The sequence below is a fragment of the Anopheles ziemanni genome, unplaced genomic scaffold (assembly GCF_943734765.1).
Source record: "Anopheles ziemanni unplaced genomic scaffold, idAnoZiCoDA_A2_x.2 scaffold_36_ctg1, whole genome shotgun sequence".
Lineage (NCBI taxonomy): Eukaryota > Metazoa > Arthropoda > Insecta > Diptera > Culicidae > Anopheles > Anopheles ziemanni.
In genome coordinates, this window is record NW_026690076.1 from 481,810 (window position 1) to 501,031 (window position 19,222).

Consider the following 19,222-nt stretch of genomic DNA (forward strand, 5'->3'; position numbering starts at 1 on the left):
TCGAAGCACTTTGTTCGTAATTCCAACCACGTCCAAACAACTTTCAAGGTACTTGGAAGCAAGTTTAGTGCTTTTTGCAATATCTTTTTGTCATAATATGTAGAAGTTAACAAAACCTGCTTATTTTTGGGCTTAACTTGGAAGAAACTACTTGAAATCAGCAATTTTGCATTGAAAAAACGTCAAAAAACGAGTATCTTTGAACGCTCATAACTTTTTTTCCTTTCGTCCGATCTTAAATTTGACCCCCATGTCGAGAGTACCCCGTTAAATTTCCTTTCTTTTGGTACCTACGGCGACCTTCTAGCTCTTCTAGTTTTCGAGCTATTCACGTTTAAAGTTGGAGGTTTTTTCAGAAAAAGAGCATTTTCGAAGCACTTTGTTCGTAATTCCAACCACATCCAAACAACTTTCAAGGTGCTTCGAAGCACTTTGTTCGTAATTCCAACCACGTCCAAACAACTTTCAAGGTGCTTCGAAGCACTTTGTTCGTAATTCCAACCACGTCCAAACAATTTTCAAGGTGCTTCGAAGCACTTTGTTCGTAATTCCAACCACGTCCAAACAACTTTCAAGGTGCTTCGAAGCACTTTGTTCGTAATTCCAACCACGTCCAAACAACTTTCAAGGTGCTTCGAAGCACTTTGTTCGTAATTCCAACCACATCCAAACAACTTTCAAGGTGCTTCGAAGCACTTTGTTCGTAATTCCAACCACATCCAAACAACTTTCAAGGTGCTTCGAAGCACTTTGTTCGTAATTCCAACCACATCCAAACAACTTTCAAGGTGCTTCGAAGCACTTTGTTCGTAATTTCAACCACATCCAAACAACTTTCAAGGTGCTTCGAAGCACTTTGTTCGTAATTCCAACCACGTCCAAACAACTTTCAAGGTACTTGGAAGCAAGTTTAGTGCTTTTTGCAATATCTTTTTGTCATAATATGTAGAAGTTAACAAAACCTGCTTATTTTTGGGCTTAACTTGGAAGAAACTACTTGAAATCAGCAATTTTGCATTGAGAAAACGTCAAAAAACGCCTATCTTTGAACGCTCATAACTTTTTTTCCTTTCGTCCGATCTTAAATTTGACCCCCATGTCGAGAGTACCCCGTTAAATTTCCTTTCTTTTGGTACCTACGGCGACCTTCTAGCTCTTCTAGTTTTCGAGCTATTCACGTTTAAAGTTGGAGGTTTTTTCAGAAAAAGAGCATTTTCGAAGCACTTTGTTCGTAATTCCAACCACATCCAAACAACTTTAAAGGTGCTTCGAAGCACTTTGTTCGTAATTCCAACCACGTCCAAACAACTTTCAAGGTGCTTCGAAGCACTTTGTTCGTAATTCCAACCACATCCAAACAACTTTCAAGGTGCTTCGAAGCACTTTGTTCGTAATTCCAACCACATCCAAACAACTTTCAAGGTGCTTCGAAGCACTTTGTTCGTAATTCCAACCACGTCCAAACAACTTTCAAGGTGCTTCGAAGCACTTTGTTCGTAATTCCAACCACATCCAAACAACTTTCAAGGTGCTTCGAAGCACTTTGTTCGTAATTCCAACCACGTCCAAACAACTTTCAAGGTGCTTCGAAGCACTTTGTTCGTAATTCCAACCACATCGAAACAACTTTCAAGGTGCTTCGAAGCACTTTGTTCGTAATTCCAACCACGTCCAAACAACTTTCAAGGTACTTCGAAGCACTTTGTTCGTAATTCCAACCACGTCCAAACAACTTTCAAGGTGTTTCGAAGCACTTTGTTCGTAATTCCAACCTCGTCCAAACAACTTTCAAGGTGCTTCGAAGCACTTTGTTCGTAACTAGTTAAAACGGCCCGGTTACAGGGCTACGCATGCAAATAGAATGACGATCCGAATACAGAACAACGCGTGCAAAAAAACTTGATTGACCTAAAGAAGAACATATTTATTGTAGTTGTGGTTCAACTCGAACAACTATGTGGTTCGAACTCAGCTGTTTAAAACAGTCCCGTCTTAAACACTTCCATGTCTTTTCTCGTAGAAATGATGACGTGAGTGATCTCTTATCTGATTGTAATCGTTCCTAAGTATATAGAAAAGAAAGAGAATAAAATTTTAGTTTAGCCAAAATAAGTGTTTATAGTGCATGCAGATTTTTTAAAATTTGTTTTACGTCTATCATTATGTGCGTCCATCTGAACGTTACTGCATTTCGCCTGGTAGAAGTTCACATAGCAGTGATATAGAAATGAAGCCAGTTAACAAACTATCAATTTGCAATCTTGTCTTGCTGTAAAGGTTGTAAGATTATTCTACCATACCATGAAGGTATAACCTGATGAGTATAAATTAAGAAAATAGTTATATAGAGCTGAGCAATGATTAAACACTTTGCATGTAGGGACTTTCCTTACAGACACCACATCAAACGATGAAATAAACACGTGAATATTTATCGAACTTAGACAGTGCTCAAGACACCACCATCAGCATCGTCTCTATCATATGGTTTTGTTACTATTGGAAAGGTTGTTTTATCATTCTCTGCTGCTCTGGACTGAAGACTGAAAAGTAAAAAGAGAATTATATAGTATGGTACATTTGTTACACACTACGCCTGTAAGGATTTACCTCAAAGACGCCTCGTTAAGCGCTGATATAAACTGTAGACTATCATTTCAAAACAACAATGTTTAAGGGACGTCTATCATCATCGTCTCGATATTATGGATTTTTTTCTATTAAGAAGGTAGTTTTACCATTCTATGCTGCACTGGACTGAAGACTTAAAAGTAAAAAGAGAATTATATAATATCCTACATTTGTAATACACTACGCCTGTAAGGACTTACCTTAAAAACATCTCTTTAAACGCTGATATAAACTTAAGGCTGTCGTTTCGAAAACAACAATGTTCAAGGCACCATTATTACATTGCCTTTATCATATGGTTTTTATTTGGAAGGTTGGTTACTATTTGGAAGGTGGTTTTACTATTCTATGCTGCTCTGGACTGAAGACTGAAAAGTAGAAAGGGAATGATATAGCATGGTACATTTAAAATACCTTGCGCATGTAGGGGCTTACCTCAAAGACACCTCTTTAAACACTGATATAAACTTAACACTATCGTTTTGAAAACGACAATGTTCAAGCGACATCCGTTATCATCGTCTTGATCATATTGTTTCGTTTCTATATTAGAAAGGTTGTTTTGGCTGAACAGAACAATTCAATTCAATGCTGCTCCGGAAGAATGATATAATATGGTACATTTAAAATATACTACAAATGAAGGAACTTACCTTAAAGACACCTCTTTAAACGCAGATATGAACTTAAGACTATCTTTTCGAAAACGACAATGTTCTAGGCACCGCCATTATCATTGGCTCTATCATATCGTTTTGTTTCTATATTGGGAAGATTTTTATAACTGAACAGAACAATTCAATTCTATGCTGCTCTGGACTGAAGACTGAAAAGTAAAAAGAGAATTATATAGTATGGTACATTTAAAATACACTACGACTGTAGGGACTTACCTTAAAAACAACTCTTTACAGGCTGATATAAACTGTAGACTATCATTTCGAAAACGACAATGTTCCAGGGACGTCTATCATCATCGTCTCGATACTATGTTTTTGTTTCCATTAGGAAGGTTGTTGTACTATTCTATGCTGCTCTGGACTGAAGACTGAAAAGTAAAAAAGGAATGATATAGTATGGTACATTTAAAATACACTACAAATGAAGGGACTTACCTTAAAGACACCTCTTTAAACGCAGATATGAACTTAAGACTATCTTTTCGAAAACGACAATGTTCTAGGGAAGATTGTTTTAATTGAACAGAACAATTCAATTCTATGCTAATCTGGACGGAAGACTGAAAAGTAGAAAGAGAATTATATAGTATGGTACATTTGTTACACACTACGACTGTAGGGACTTACCTTAAAAACAACTCTTTACAGGCTGATATGAACATAAGACATTTTGTTGGAAATGGACAATATTCAAGGAACCACCATCATCATCATCGTCTCGATCATACCATCTGTCTCAATCATATCTGCTTTGGACTGAAGACTGAAAAGTAGAAAGAGAATTATATAGAATGGTATATTCGTTATAGACTACGCCTGTAGGGACTTACCTCAAACACAACTCTTTAAACGCTGATATAAACTTAAGACTGTCGTTAAAAAACGACAATATTCAAGGCACCAACATCACCATTGGCTTTATCATATTGTTTTTTTTTTCTATTAGAAAGATTGTTTTACCATTCTATGCTGCTCTGGACTGAAGACTGAAAAGTAAAAAAGGAATGATATAGTATGGTACATTTAAAATACACTACGCATGTAGGGACTTACCTCAAAGACACCTCTTTAAACACTGATATAAACTTAATACTATCTTTTTGAAAACGACAATGTTCAAGCGACATCCATTATCATCGTCTTGATCATATCGTTTTGTTTCTATATTGAGAAGATTGTTTTAACTGAACAGAACAATTCAATTCAATGCTGCTCTGGACTGAAGACTGAAAAGTAAAAAGAGAATTGTATAGTATGGTACATTTGTTACACACTACGACTGTAGGGACTTACCTTAAAAACAACTCTTTACAGGCTGATATGAACATAAGACATTTTGTTGAAAATGGACAATATTCAAGGAACCACCATCATCATCATCGTCTCGATCATACCATCTGTCTCAATCATATCTGCTTTGGACTGAAGACTGAAAAGTAGAAAGAGAATTATATAGAATATTATATTCGTTATAGACTACGCCTGTAGGGACTTACCTAAAAAACAACTCTTTAAACGCTGATATAAACTTAAGACTGTCGTTAAAAAACGACAATGTTCAAGGCACCAACATCATCATTGCCTCTATCATATGGTTTTGTTACTATTAGGAAGATTGTTTTACCATTCTATGCTGCTCTGGATTGAAGACTGAAAAGTAGAAAGGGAATGATATAGTATGGTACATTTAAAATACACTACGCATGTAGGGACTTACCTCAAAGACACCTCTTTAAACACTGATATAAACTTAACACTATCGTTTTGAAAACGACAATATTCAAGCGACATCCATTATCATCGTCTTGATCATATCGTTTTGTTTCTATATTGGGAAGATTGTTTCAACTGAACAGAATAATTCAATTCAGTGCTACTGAATACTGAAATACTCCGGACTGAAGACTGAAAAGTAAAAAGAGAATTATATAGTATGGTACATTTGTTACACACTGCGCCTGTAAGGACTTACCTCAAAGAGGCCTCTTTAAGCGCTGATATAAACTGTAGACTATCATTTCGAAAACAACAATGTTCAAGGGACGTCTATCATCATCGTTTCGATATTATGGATTTTTTTCTATTAAAAAGATTATTTTACCATTCTATGCTGCTCTTGACTGAAGACTGAAAAGTAAAAAAAGAATGAAATAGTATGGTACATTTAAAATACAATACAAATGAAGGGACTTACCTTAAAGACACATCTTTAAAAGCTGATATGAACTTTAGACTATCTTTTCGAAAACGACAATGTTCTAGGCACCGCCATTATCATCGTCTTGATCATATCGTTTCGTTTCTACATTGGGAAGATTGTTTTAACTGAACAGAACAATTCAATTCTATGCTGCTCTGGACGGAAGACTGAAAAGTAAAAAGAGAATTATATAGTATGGTACATTTGTTACACACTGCGATTGTAGGGACTTACCTTAAAAACATCTCTTTAAACGCTGATATATACTTAAGACTGTCGTTTCGAAAACGACAATGTTCAAGGCACCATCATCATCATTGCCTCTATAATATGGTTTTGTTACTATTTGGAAGATTGTTTTACCTTTCTATGCTGCTCTGGACTGAAGACTGAAAAGTAAAAAGGGAATGATACAGTATGGTACATTTAAAATGCACTACGAATGTGGGAACTTACCTCAAAGACACATCTTTAAACACTGATATAAATTTAAGACTATCGTTTTGAAAACGACAATGTTCAAGCGACATCCGTTATCATCGTCTTGATCATATTGTTTCGTTTCTATATTAGAAAGGTTGTTTTGGCTGAACAGAACAATTCAATTAAATGCTGCTTTGGAAAGAAGACTGAAAAGTAAAAAAAAGAATTATATAGTATGGTACATTTAAAATACACTACAAATGAAGGAACTTACCTTAAAGAAACCTCTTTAAACGCAGATATAAACTTTAGACTATCTTCTCGAAAACGACAATGTTCTAGGCACCGCCATTATGGTCGTGTTGATCATATCGTTTTGTTTCTACATTGGGAAGATTGTTTTAACAGAACAGAACAATTCAATTCTATGCTACTCTGGACTGCAGACTGAAAAGTAAAAAGAGAATTATATATTATGGTACATTTGCTACACACTGCGACTGTAGGGACTCACCTCAAAGAGGCCCTTTCGAAAACGACAATGTTCCAGGAACGTCTATCATCATCGTCTCGATACTATGGTTTTGTTACTATTAGGAAGGTTGTATTACCATTCTATGCTGCTCCGGACCGAAGATTGAAAAGTAAAAAAAGAATGACATAGTATGGTACATTTAAAATACACTACAAATGTAGGGACTTACCTTAAAGACACCTCTTTAAACGCTGATATAAACATGACACATTCTATTAGAAAACGACAATGTTCAAGGAACCACCATCATCATCGTCTCAATCATATGGCTCATTGAAGAGCATTGACGCCGAAAGCCGTTTAGGCTCTCATGAAGCCCTTGCGCCAGAAAGCTCCTAATAGGCAACATCTATGGCGGGTGACATGACGACATTCCGCTGGTTAGCGGTCCGACGTCGTGGCCTCCGAGACGGCCGCTTTCTTCGCCACCGTCAGAGGGTTGCGGCTGGTCTCGTCGGTTGCCACTTCCCGTGCAGCGTGACTGCTCCTGCTTCTGGAACGGGTAGTGGTGTGCTACGGTCCTAAGGATCGGCGCGAAGCTGTGTGCTGTTGCTGCTGCTGCCAACTCATTCCTTCGCGGGGGCTGCGAACTCCTGATGCGGCCTTTGACTGAAGACTGGAAAATAAAAAAAAAGGAGTATATAGTATGGTACATTTTTTATGCACTACGCATGTAAGGACTTACCTTAAAGACACCTCTTCATACGATGATTTTAAATCACGAACATCTTTCCAACTCCACCTTTTGACCATGCTTAAGGTACCACCATCATTGGTTTGCAATACCATACCATAGATATATGCTTATGAGTGAAATGTAATTGAAAAGATTTATATAGAATAGTACATTTATAATTTACTATCTTCGTAGGAACTTACCTTGCATACAATTCCGCGACGCCCAATTGCACTCCGTCCATCTGTCGATACATCTCAATATATTTCCAACACCATTATCATCGGCTCGATCGTGTGTTCTTCCACTGCTGGTTAGTTGATTTGAAAAGAATAGAATTAAATGAGGTGTTGCATTTATAAACACTTTGCGTGTAGGAACTTACCCTAATGACACATTGTAGCCAGCTCAATCGCTGACCACCTCTCGATGCACAACATTCTTTACTGCAACACCGTCGTCCTCCTCTCTGTGTGGGTTCACGATCAAGACCGTCACGTTTGGCCGCGAAGTCACTCGTGAGAGAGCCACATAGAGCTGGCCATGGGAAAATACTTCGGTGGGCAGGTAAAGTCCGAGGTGGTGAAGCGACTGACCTTGTGCCTTGTAGATTGTCATCGCGAAGCACACTTGCACCGGAAATTGCTTACGGCGGATCTGAAACGGCAAGGTCGCATCATTGCTGTCGCAGAAGATACGGGGCAACAATACGTCTTCACCCTGCCGCTTGCCCGTCAGAATCCGTGCATGTAGGCAGTGCGGTCTAAGTGACACGATCTGCAGCCGCGTTCCGTTGCACAATCCACGCTCGGTGTTGAGATTACGGAGAAGTAGTACCGGCGTATACCGCTTCAACCGTAACCTATGCACCGGAATGCCGCTCATATTCAGCGAGTTTAGAAATTCGGTCGGCAGCATTAGCGTATCTTGTTCCTCGCTATTGACTAATGTATCGACAGACAGATACACTTCTTCCGGTTCCGTTATCCCTTCCAACACGCTATTGTTGATTGCGGTCACGTCGACGTTCCGCGGTGACAGGATAGCTCGGTCGGTAAAAAATCCGGAGTGCTGATATTGCCGACCAAGATCTGGGTAGACGTGATCGATCAGCGATAGAACGTCGCTCTGCTGATTGCCTGTTCGGGGCTGCATCATGTCACGTGGCAGCTTGGCGAAGGTGGCGTCCAATCCCGGAAGCGTTTGATGCCGACCCTCTCCGATGCGAAGCAGAAAATCGGCAAACTCCTGAATATCATCTGAATCCCGTGCGTTCGGAGCCGTTTGGACGCGCATGTTCACCCGCAACCGCAACACACGGAAGAGGTACCATAGCGGACTCCGTTTGATGCAGTGCTGCACCACTTGCGCATCCGTTCCTCTTGGCACGATCGGTAGGATTTGGCGAAAATCCCCACACAGCAACATAACTTTCCCTCCGAATGGACGACGTACTCCAACGATGTCCTGGAGCGTGCGGTCCACGGCCTCGAGCGCATACCGGCTGCTCATGGACGCTTCGTCCCACACGATCAGAGTCGCCTGTCGCATTAGGTCAGCCAGCTGCGACTGGGCGGGTATGTTGCAATGGGAATTTTCGTCCAAAATTAGAGGAAGCTTGAAGGTCGAGTGCACTGTTTTCCCACCAGTGAGAAGCAATGCGGCGATTCCACTGGAGGCTGATGCGAGAGCAATCTTCGTCTGACGTCGGGTGTAAGCCAGGATGGTCTCGAGCAGAAACGACTTCCCAGTGCCACCGGGTCCATCCAGGAAGTATAGGCTTCCACTTTCCTCGTCTGCCGCACGTTCTCCGGTCTGCTCCGTTTGACTGCTCCGATCAACCGCTTCAGTGATGGTGTTGTACACCGCACGCTGTTCTGCATTCAACCGGTCCACGTTACGAAGCGTTCTATCCAACTCCGTGATGTTGTAAGAGCGTTCTGCATCGATTAAAACGTTCGCGTTGGTCGCTCGGTCGAACTGCAGCAACTCGGCCGGAAGGTGGGAAAACTGAGCCAGCTGTGGCATACTGGGAAACGTTTCCAGAGTCTTCGGCGGCGTCGTCCCACGTAGATACTGGTCAATCGACCGCAAAGCCCAGAAGTGTTCCGCCGCACGCAAAAGGCGATTTTGCTCGGAATCGTCCACCGTGTAGCGCTCTCGATGTTGCCGATGGTAGTCCTCGCACAGATGATCGGCGTATGCTTCCCACAGGCTGTGAGGGTTTAGCGGCTTACCCTCCGATAATATCAGGGCAAACAGGTGACGCAGCTGGGATGGCATCTGGAATGATACCGCTTCCTGGAGCGACCGATCCCACTCCGATTCATCATGCAGCAGCCCGGACCTGGCGGCTGCCTCCTGGAAGGAACCACACACGGAACTGCTTACAGTGCGCAAATCTTCGAAGGAAGTCGGACCGTTACGGTAGCAGAGCAGCAATCGCAGACAGTAACGTTCCATATCCGAGATGGGGCAGTAGACCATTCGACCAACAACGATACCGTTCTGTTGGATACGGCGGATCCACTGTTTGCCCGTGCCTTCGTGCCACGACAGCCGCTGTGTAGCTGACGGTTTTGCGTATCGGTAGTAGGCCGGGATGTCTTGATACGTCAGCCTGCGCGCCTGAGAATCGTTGGCCGCTAGCTGGAAAAACCGTGTCAGCATAGTATGGTGGCCGCGCTCGAGCACCTCATCCACGGTTTCGGTGTCGCGAAATACCACGCTTTGCCTGTTCTCGAGGTGTATTGGAAGCTGAACGACGGTCACCGTTTTGGCCTGAACCTCGAACCCGAAGATCGTCGAGACAGCCTGCGACGCGGAAATGTACCGCTTGTCGACATACTGCTGTATCTCGTCCACTGGCTCGGTAGTAGAAACGGCGACCCGGTCGTGTCCTTTATACACGTACTTATAAAGGTACTTCACGCTGCTGATGGTCGCGCACACCTCTACGTTTATGTGGCAATTATATTTATGCGACAGCCACGGGTTGTACGGCACTACGTGGCGGTTGTCCAGCGCGACGTTTTTGACGACAACGGTCCGGCCATTGTTTCGCCGTCGGTACATCGGATACCCGTCCTCCGTTTGCCGCGTTTCATCGCAAAACGACTTGGGAAACCGTTTCGAGCACACACCATCTTTCATGCAAGGAGCAGCCGGATTCCAGCTACCGCATGGTCCGTGCATCATCGACTTGCAGATGGTTTCGTGGAGCTCTTCGTTGGCAGGATCCGGAATTTCGGCCGACACCAGTCTGTCGTAGTCCGCCGCTGACCGTGGCTTGTCGGCTTCAGCAAGAATCACCAGGCAGTGTGCGTGCGGAAGACCACGCTTCTGGTACTCTACCACGTGGATTCGCGCTATTTCGAGGCCAAGCACTCCGGCCGACAGGTCCTCCAGCAGGGAAATAACTTTAGAAGAAACACACGCGCCGTTAGATCGGGTCGATCGGCGGCCTTCTGGCGGGGCAGCAACGTCTCAGTAATCTCCGGCCAGTTCGGGTTACACGTGATCGTGATAAAGAGGTCGGGTTTTCCGATCGCCCGTACGATGGCCTTTGCGTCCTGATACTGAGCGCGCATGTATCGGTCGCCGCCGGGGAACGTGGGAGATAGGATAATACGCGTACCTATCTGATCCAGTGTGCGTGGTTCCTGTCCTGGCTGTACGGTGACTGGGCCGGCCAAATCCATTAGCCCACCGTAGGCATCGGCACGTAGCTGCGCCTGATTTTCTCGCTGGAACTTCAAGCGCTGCTCCTCGATCTTACAACATTGGTCCACGCAGTATTGCTGCATAAGCCGGCCGCCACGGTGAATGAGGGACATATCCTCTCGCCGAAAACACAGCCGATACGCGGCATATTCGCGGGGAGAAACTTGCCTCGATGATGCCCGGATATCTTCGCGATTTTCACCGTTCTGGTCACCGTCATCCGCGTTGTGGCCGTCACGCTGGGTCCGTCGTGCAGCGCGTACGTCGCGTCTTGGCTGTTTTGGTATGCCAAACGTCCATCCAACTTCGCCGTGTGGATGCAGGAGCGGATACTGCATGGCGTCGAACAGCTGATGCGTCTCGTATACCCGGTTGAGATATCCGGAGTCACGATCTTGCAGCATAACATCACGTGGATTACCTTGCTCGGAGCAGAGAAAAATACCAGCGACCTCGTCTACGGTAGGCTGGTTGTAGCGGCGCTGGTCAAGCCCAGGCAATCGTGCGTGTATGCGCAGCATCAAATTCTCCGATCCGCATATCCGCTCGAATGCATGGCGAAACTGGGCGGCAAGCGGGTTGCATGCTTGCAGGATGTTTTGGATGCGTTGGACTATTGCTCGATCCAGGTTCGGAGTGTATGCCAGACGCGCGTCCACCATTCGATCACTATGTTCCACGCTGTTAGAGTCGTAAAAATAGAGCTGCGCGTACCTCGGCGCTTGCTCCGAACGATGGCCAAGTGTACCGATGCGATGACAAAGTGCGCCCTGAATTCGGTAGTTATATACCCCGAACTGGCCAGCGACTTCTTGGTCCTGTCGCACACGATCCGCTGGACGCATCGATGCCCCCATTGAGGTAAACGCGAATGCGTTGTTATACCCCCGGATGTTGCGCATGCGTCGTCGTCAAATAGCTCCAACAGCTCGGTAGGTGGTTCGCGAAATGATGGCAGCAGAACTTGGCCACCGTTACAGCATATTCTTCCCGTCTCCCCTGGCCACTTCAGCGCCGTACAAAAAAGGCATGGTTCGAAAACACTCAGCCTATGTCGCTCCGGACGGTTGTAGCTATCCAGGTCGCCAAGTGCCACCTTCAATCTACCACTGCGGTTCCGTTGTTGAAGTCTATCCCGCAATATAGCTTCCCAGCGTTGCCGAATCGGGAGATGACATTCGGGAACACGGGCGTCAGCAACTAACGTTGTTGGAGCAACTATACCGCCCGATGTACTTGGCCCGGGTGGTACGGTCACCACTGAAGAAATGGTTGGTGTAGCAGCATCCCGTGTGCGGTGTCTGTATATGGCTTGTCGTTTCCGATGCAACCGTTTCTTCTTCTCGGCTTCTGTCTCCCTGGGTGGAGTGGCATATCGAGCCATCCACGCTGGCATAGGTGAGGTGTCTTGGTTACGGGCTTCATGGTGCGATGTGGATAATGATGATGATGATGGTACGGGTGCTTCTGGTGGTGGTGCTTCTGGTGGTGGAAGTGACGATGCTGGGACGGATGCAGCTTCTATGTTGCTGGCTTCACGGTGCGATGGTACTGGGACATACAGCTGTGGTGGTGGTGTTGTCGGTGGTGGTGGAGGTGTCGCTGGTAGTGGTGGTGTCGGTGGTGGTGGTGGCTCCACAACTCCCAAGGCAACACTGTGACTAACAACCATTCCCGTTGAGGCCGATGTAGGTGCTGGCGAGACAGTTCCGGCTCGTCGACGGTGGTAAGACTCCGTTTGTCCTTCCGGTGCTGGTGGTGGAGGATGTGAAAATGCTGGGTTGGATGCTACTTCTACATCTCGGCCTTCATGGTGCGCCGATGACGATTGTGCTGGAGGATTCGGTGGTGGTAGTGGTGGAAATATTGAAGTTGTATTAGAAGTGGCTGGCTCCACAGCTCCAACGTGCACCCCGCGGCTGCTAACCGTTCCCGTCGAGGCGGCTGTAGGTGCCGTAGAGACAGTTCCGGCGGCTCGTCGACCGTGGTAAGACTCCGTTTGCCGCTTCCGTTTTAGCCGCTTTTTTTTATCATCGGGAGTCTCATCTGGAGGAGTGGCATATCGAGCCATCCAGGCAGTCATAGGTGAAGTGTCTTGGATACGGGATTCATGGTGCGATGATGATAATGATGATGATGATGATGGTACCGGTGGTTGCGGAGGTAGTGGTGGTGGAAGTGACGATGCGGGGACGGATGCAGCTTCTATGTTGCTGGCTTCACGGTGCGATGATGGCGATGGTACTGGGACATTCGGCTGTGGTGGTGGTGGTGGTGGTGGTGGTGGTGGTAGAAGTGTTGGTGTTGAGTTGAAATCGTTTGTCGCTTCCGTTTTAGCCGCTTTTTTCTTTCATCAGGAGTCTCATCCGGTGGTGTGGTGTATCGAGACATCCAGGCTGGCGTGGATGAGGTATCTTGAGCATGGAACGATGATGACGATGATGATGGTACAGGTGGTTGTGGTGCTGGTAGTAGAGGAAGTGACAATACTGGGTTGGACGCTGCTTCTATATTGCGGGCTTCATGGTGCGATGAAGATGATGGTATTAGGGGATTCGGCGGTGGTGGTGCTGGTAGAAGTGTTGATACTGGGATGCCATTGGTAGGCTCCACAACTCCCACGGCCACACTGTGACTGCCAACCGATCCTGTCGAGGCCGCTGTAGGTGCCGGCGAGACTGTTCCGGCGGCTCGTCGACGGTGGTAACACTCCGTTTGTCGCTTCCGTTTTAGCCGCTTTTTTCTTTCATCAGGAGTCTCATCCGGTGGTGTGGTGTATCGAGACATCCAGGCTGGCGTGGATGAGGTATCTTGAGCATGGAACGATGATGACGATGATGATGGTACAGGTGGTTGTGGTGCTGGTAGTAGAGGAAGTGACAATACTGGGTTGGACGCTGCTTCTATATTGCGGGCTTCATGGTGCGATGAAGGTGATGGTATTGGGCTATTCGGCGGTGGTGGTGCTGGTAGAAGTGTTGATACTGGGATGCCATTGGTAGGCTCCACAACTCCCACGGGCACACTGTGACTACCAACCGATCTCGTAGAGGCCGCTGTAGGTGCCGGCGAGACTGTTCCGGCGGCTCGTCGACGGTGGTAACACTCCGTTTGTCGCTTCCGTTTTAGCCGCTTTTTTCTTTCATCAGGAGTCTCATCCGGTGGTGTGGTGTATCGAGACATCCAGGCTGGCGTGGATGAGGTATCTTGAGCATGGAACGATGATGACGATGATGATGGTACAGGTGGTTGTGGTGCTGGTAGTAGAGGAAGTGACAATACTGGGTTGGACGCTGCTTCTATATTGCGGGCTTCATGGTGCGATGAAGGTGATGGTATTGGGCTATTCGGCGGTGGTGGTGCTGGTAGAAGTGTTGATACTGGGATGCCATTGGTAGGCTCCACAACTCCCACGGGCACACTGTGACTACCAACCGATCTCGTAGAGGCCGCTGTAGGTGCCGGCGAGACTGTTCCGGCGGCTCGTCGACGGTGGTAACACTCCGTTTGTCGCTTCCGTTTTAGCCGCTTTTTTCTTTCATCAGGAGTCTCATCCGGTGGTGTGGTGTATCGAGACATCCAGGCTGGCGTGGATGAGGTATCTTGAGCATGGAACGATGATGACGATGATGATGGTACAGGTGGTTGTGGTGCTGGTAGTAGAGGAAGTGACAATACTGGGTTGGACGCTGCTTCTATATTGCGGGCTTCATGGTGCGATGAAGATGATGGTATTAGGGGATTCGGCGGTGGTGGTGCTGGTAGAAGTGTTGATACTGGGATGCCATTGGTAGGCTCCACAACTCCCACGGCCACACTGTGACTGCCAACCGATCCCGTCGAGGCCGCTGTAGGTGCCGGCGAGACTGTTCCAGTGGCTCGTCGACGGTGGTAACACTCCGTTTGTCGCTTTCGTCTTAGCCGATTTTTTCTTTCATCAGGAGTCTCATCTGGAGGAGTGGCATATCGAGCCATCCAGGCAGGCATAGGTGAGATGTCTTGGATACGGGATTCAAGGTGCGATGATGATGATGATATTGATGATGGTACCAGTGGTTGCGGTGCTGGTGGTGGTGGAAGTGACGATGTTGGGACGGATGCAGCTTCTATGTTGCTGGCTTCACGGTGCGATGATGGCGATAGTACTGGGACATTCAGCTGTGGGGGTGGTGGTGGTAGAAGTGTTGGTGTTGAGTTGCAAGCGGCTGGTGCCACATCTCCCAAGGTCACACTGTGACTACCAACCATTCCCGTTGAGGCCGCTGTAGGTGCCGGCGAGACTGTTCCGGTGGTTCGTCGACGGTGGTAACACTCCGTTTGTCGCTTCCGTTTTAGCCGCTTTTTTCTTTCTTCAGGAGTCTCATCCGGTGGTGTGGTATATCGAGACATCCAGGCTGGCGTGGATGAGGTATCTTGAGCATGGAACGATGATGATGATGATGATGGTACAGGTGGTTGTGGTGCTGGTGGTGGAGGAAGTGACAATACTGGGTTGGACGCTGCTTCTATATTGCGGGCTTCATGGTGCGATGAAGATGATGGTATTGGGGGATTCGGCGGTGGTGGTGGTGGTAGAAGTGTTGATACTGGGATGCCATTGGTAGGCTCCACAACTCCCACGGCCACACTGTGACTACCAACCGATCTCGTCGAGGCCGCTTTAGGTGCCGGCGAGACTGTTCCGGCCTCATTTGGCGGAGTGGCATTTCGCGCCAACCAAGCTGGCGTGGATGCTACTGGTGATGGTTCTGAAGAATCCATTCCTAATAATAACAATTGTATAGCGTAAGTCTAGATCCGGAAAACCTTTCTTAAACTTACCTGAACTAACTTGTTCTGTTCGTTAACGGAATTGATTAAAACTCACTTTTTATTTCACAAAATTTCTTTCTATTTCACAACAATTCGTAATGCGAGAACACTATGTACGTGATTGTGACTAAAAGAAGATGAATGTTCAACTTGACCAAGCCTACTGTGCGATTTTCAACTTGGCATTTAAAGCTGTACAACAAATTGCTACAGCGAAAATCAAAATCTTCTACCGTTCTGTTACCTTAGTAACCCGAACATGTAGCCAAAGCCAAAAAGATTTTACACAAAAAATTTGTGTAAGTTCGTTTGGATTGCAAAGCAAACGGTCACATTCTTGCCTTTGTAACTAAATGAAAATATAATTTAAGGTAGTGGCTGGATTCGAGTTTTTAATGTCCAATATAAATTTCTTACATATTTTGGATTCAAATTCAATCAAATGTTCCTGTTTAATAAGAACCAATCTCGAAGTGTAAGGACAGCTGCCATAAAGAATTATTTCGATGTTTATTCCTTCACCAATTGGGTGATTGTTATGTGTCAGAACAACCGGACCTCTTAGTATTTTTAGTTTTTAAGCTTAGATTTATCTTTTATTGGTTTTAAGCAAGTTATTTTGGCGGTTTTTTTTCACCTTCCTCCTGCTAAACGGAAGTTATATAATTAATGGGTCCTTATCATGAGCAGTTGTGCATGCAGAAATGATGCAACGGACTGAGATATATTTACTATACCCCAAGCCACAGCAATTTTTCACCTTTTTTGTTTTGAATAATTTAACTTTGCGACATATTTATGGTACACATATGATAAGCGGAGAACGTTCTGAACATTGGATAGGAAACATTTATATTACAAATATTTGATTCAATGATGAATTTGTGAAGGAAATGACTGACGTTCATTTATTTCGTTGTTAATTTTTTACAATAATTTTCAAAAACTCGTCAGCTTGCTGCTTGCTTTGAACCAAATTTCAAGAAAATAGCACCACCATCATCTGATTTACTCGAATAGCAATCCTGGTGACATTCGGAACAGAAGTATAGCTTAATTTAGAACGATTGTGCTATTTTGATGGTTTCTGCAATGACAACTTGTATTAGAAACGGTACCACAGATATTAATAATTTTTCATGTTGACAGTTCTTAATAGTTTCAATATTGGCTTAGATGTAGTGATTAAAATATATATTTTATAGCAAAGACCGCAATTGACAGTGAGGTAGGGTAGAAAATTTGACTGTAGGTTAACTTAAATAATTTATGAAATATAAAATACATGCAATTATTTATTTGCTTTTGTTATTACCTGATCTCTTCAAAAATGATACTTTACCTTGCCTATCAACTTCAGCATGCACACCATTTCCATTTGTTTTTTTTTTTTTTTGCGGTTGTGCTTGTTTACCCTGGTCAGTGCAAGCTATCATAGCGATTAGAATAATGTCAACCTGCACCAATTTTATTCCATTAGTCTCCGTTGTAGATGTATTTTTATTGTCATTTTTTTCTGCGATGGTTATTTTCACCCCGCAGCACATGCTCGGGTGGTACCTCCTGAGAGTAAATGGGATGTGTGGGAAATTTGTAATTTGGCATCTTTGGCACCCTTATCAAAAGTTTCTTTCAAGTTTTCTTTCAAAAAATATTTCAGACTCCACAACAATCGTTTTGGTTTTGAATCTTTCATATTCTGCAGAGGTGCATACAGGAGTGGGGGAGCGATTTTAAAAAAGAGAAACATTGGTCATGGCAGTACATGGCATGGATGGGTGTTACTTCATTCTCAATCCAGATTTTTTAAATTGTGAAGTAAAGACTTGCGCTATTTTGTTTCCTACATGGTGTAAAATAGAAGCTTTTTCGATAAATTTGGTTAAATGACTGCGATAACAGTACACAACTTTACGACTGTAACCATGCTGTCGTAGACAGGAGAACGTTATCTTGCAATACCATCACGCGCAGTTTGTAATGTGAAGTGCTGGAAAGTATTTGGCGATGCGCAGAAAAATATTCTCAACGCATCAGGAAAATGTTTCAATCCCTTCCTTTCGAACTCTTTGAATGTATGAAACTGTGAAGCACGTTTTTGTTTTATTTCGGCAAAGTATCCATCGACTACCAAAAACTCGTTGAGCGCAAGAAAAATTTCCCCTACCATCCTGCATCCATAGTATTCTTAGCGAAAGCACAGCGGGTGGGGAAACCGTCAAGTGCGTGGGATAACCGGAACGTCGAAATTGTGTATCTCGCTTGCGTGCTCGCTTCGCTCGTGCAACTGTGCTATTGCTATCTAAGGTCAAGGTAGAAATTGTCGAAATTGTGCATCTCTCTTGCGTGCTCGCTTCGCTCGTTCAACTGTGCTATTGCTATCTAAGTTCAAGGTAGAAATTGTCTGCATCTCACTTTCGTACTCGCTTCGCTCGCTTTCCACGGTATTGCTTTCTAAGCTCATGGCATGGTGTAACAGTAATTTAAGAGGGCGACTAGTTAAAACGGCCCGGTTACAGGGCTACGCAATGAATTTGAAATGTCTACAGCTCGTACATTGAGATTTTACAACAATCTTGAAAGACATTTATTGTTCCTGCTGGATTCTGATGGGGACATAAATATAGAAAACTTCACTCAATACAACGTTTTCATTTACTTATTCATACTGCAGTTTTTAATCCTTATGCTGGCAAGACCGGTTTAACGAAGATAAGCTTCCATAGCTAACCCATTCAAATATTAACCTGCATAAATTACACAATCATTCTTTTGCATGACATTGGCCAATTGTAGATATCAGTGATTGATTTATTCAGCATCTTGCATGTTGCACATTTTGATACCACATTCTTTAAAGCTTTGAATTATAGTAGATGTGCTAAATTGGTAAAATTTTCGTTCACACCGGACCCCGCAGTAATTCTATGTGTTATGCTGATTCCTGCAGGGTTTTTTAGAGGGGGTGGTTTCTTGAAGGGGAGGGACACTTAATAATAATGTCCTTATCGTGGCATGTAGTCCATGTAGACATGATGTGAGGCATAAACAAAATATTTCATACACCCCAAAGCACAAAATGGATTCAATTAATTTATGATAACTTACGTTCGCGACATTTCTATTCTAGACACATTAGCTAGCCAGGGCACGCTATATTGCGATCTGTTTAAGCTCATAAAAGGACATTCTTCTCACCGGCTCTAAGGAGGTTGATTCAAACAGTTCGTCAAAATTAAAGGACATAGCTCTTGAGTGGTTGGAACCTTACTTTACCAATCAACTTCAGCAAGTACACCATTTCCATTTGATTGTTGCAATTTTGATTCCTTTGACACCAATGCCGCGATGATTCTATTATGGTAGATCGGCCCGTTCTAGATATACATGTATTTTAATTTATAAGTTTGTGTATTTCGGGATGAACGACAGTTGATTCCGTGGTTAATCTATCTCATGATGCGGTCGAACAGGGCCGGGTATAATTTTGATGGAAAGGGAAAATTATCCATTGCAGTGTTTGGATGCCTATTCTGCGTTTA

General features: G+C 44.4%; 2 protein-coding genes across 2 annotated transcripts in view; both read right to left on the bottom strand.

Annotated features, from left to right (window-relative positions):
* LOC131292933 (uncharacterized) overlaps positions 1-11,725 on the bottom strand; it is a 108,793-nt gene extending 97,068 nt beyond the window's left edge. The window contains exons 1-2 of the mRNA XM_058321030.1: positions 10,660-11,725; positions 7,701-10,564 (exon numbers count right to left, since the gene is read on the bottom strand). Coding sequence (XP_058177013.1) covers positions 7,701-10,564; positions 10,660-11,725 — 3,930 coding nt within the window. The remainder of the gene's footprint in view (positions 1-7,700; positions 10,565-10,659) is intronic.
* A 1,348-nt stretch (positions 11,726-13,073) lies between these two features.
* Positions 13,074-15,257, bottom strand: LOC131292934 (uncharacterized). Its single transcript, XM_058321031.1, has one exon. It carries the CDS (start codon positions 15,255-15,257, stop codon positions 13,074-13,076), a length of 2,184 nt encoding a protein of 727 aa, XP_058177014.1.
* Between the last annotated feature and the right edge of the window lie 3,965 nt (positions 15,258-19,222).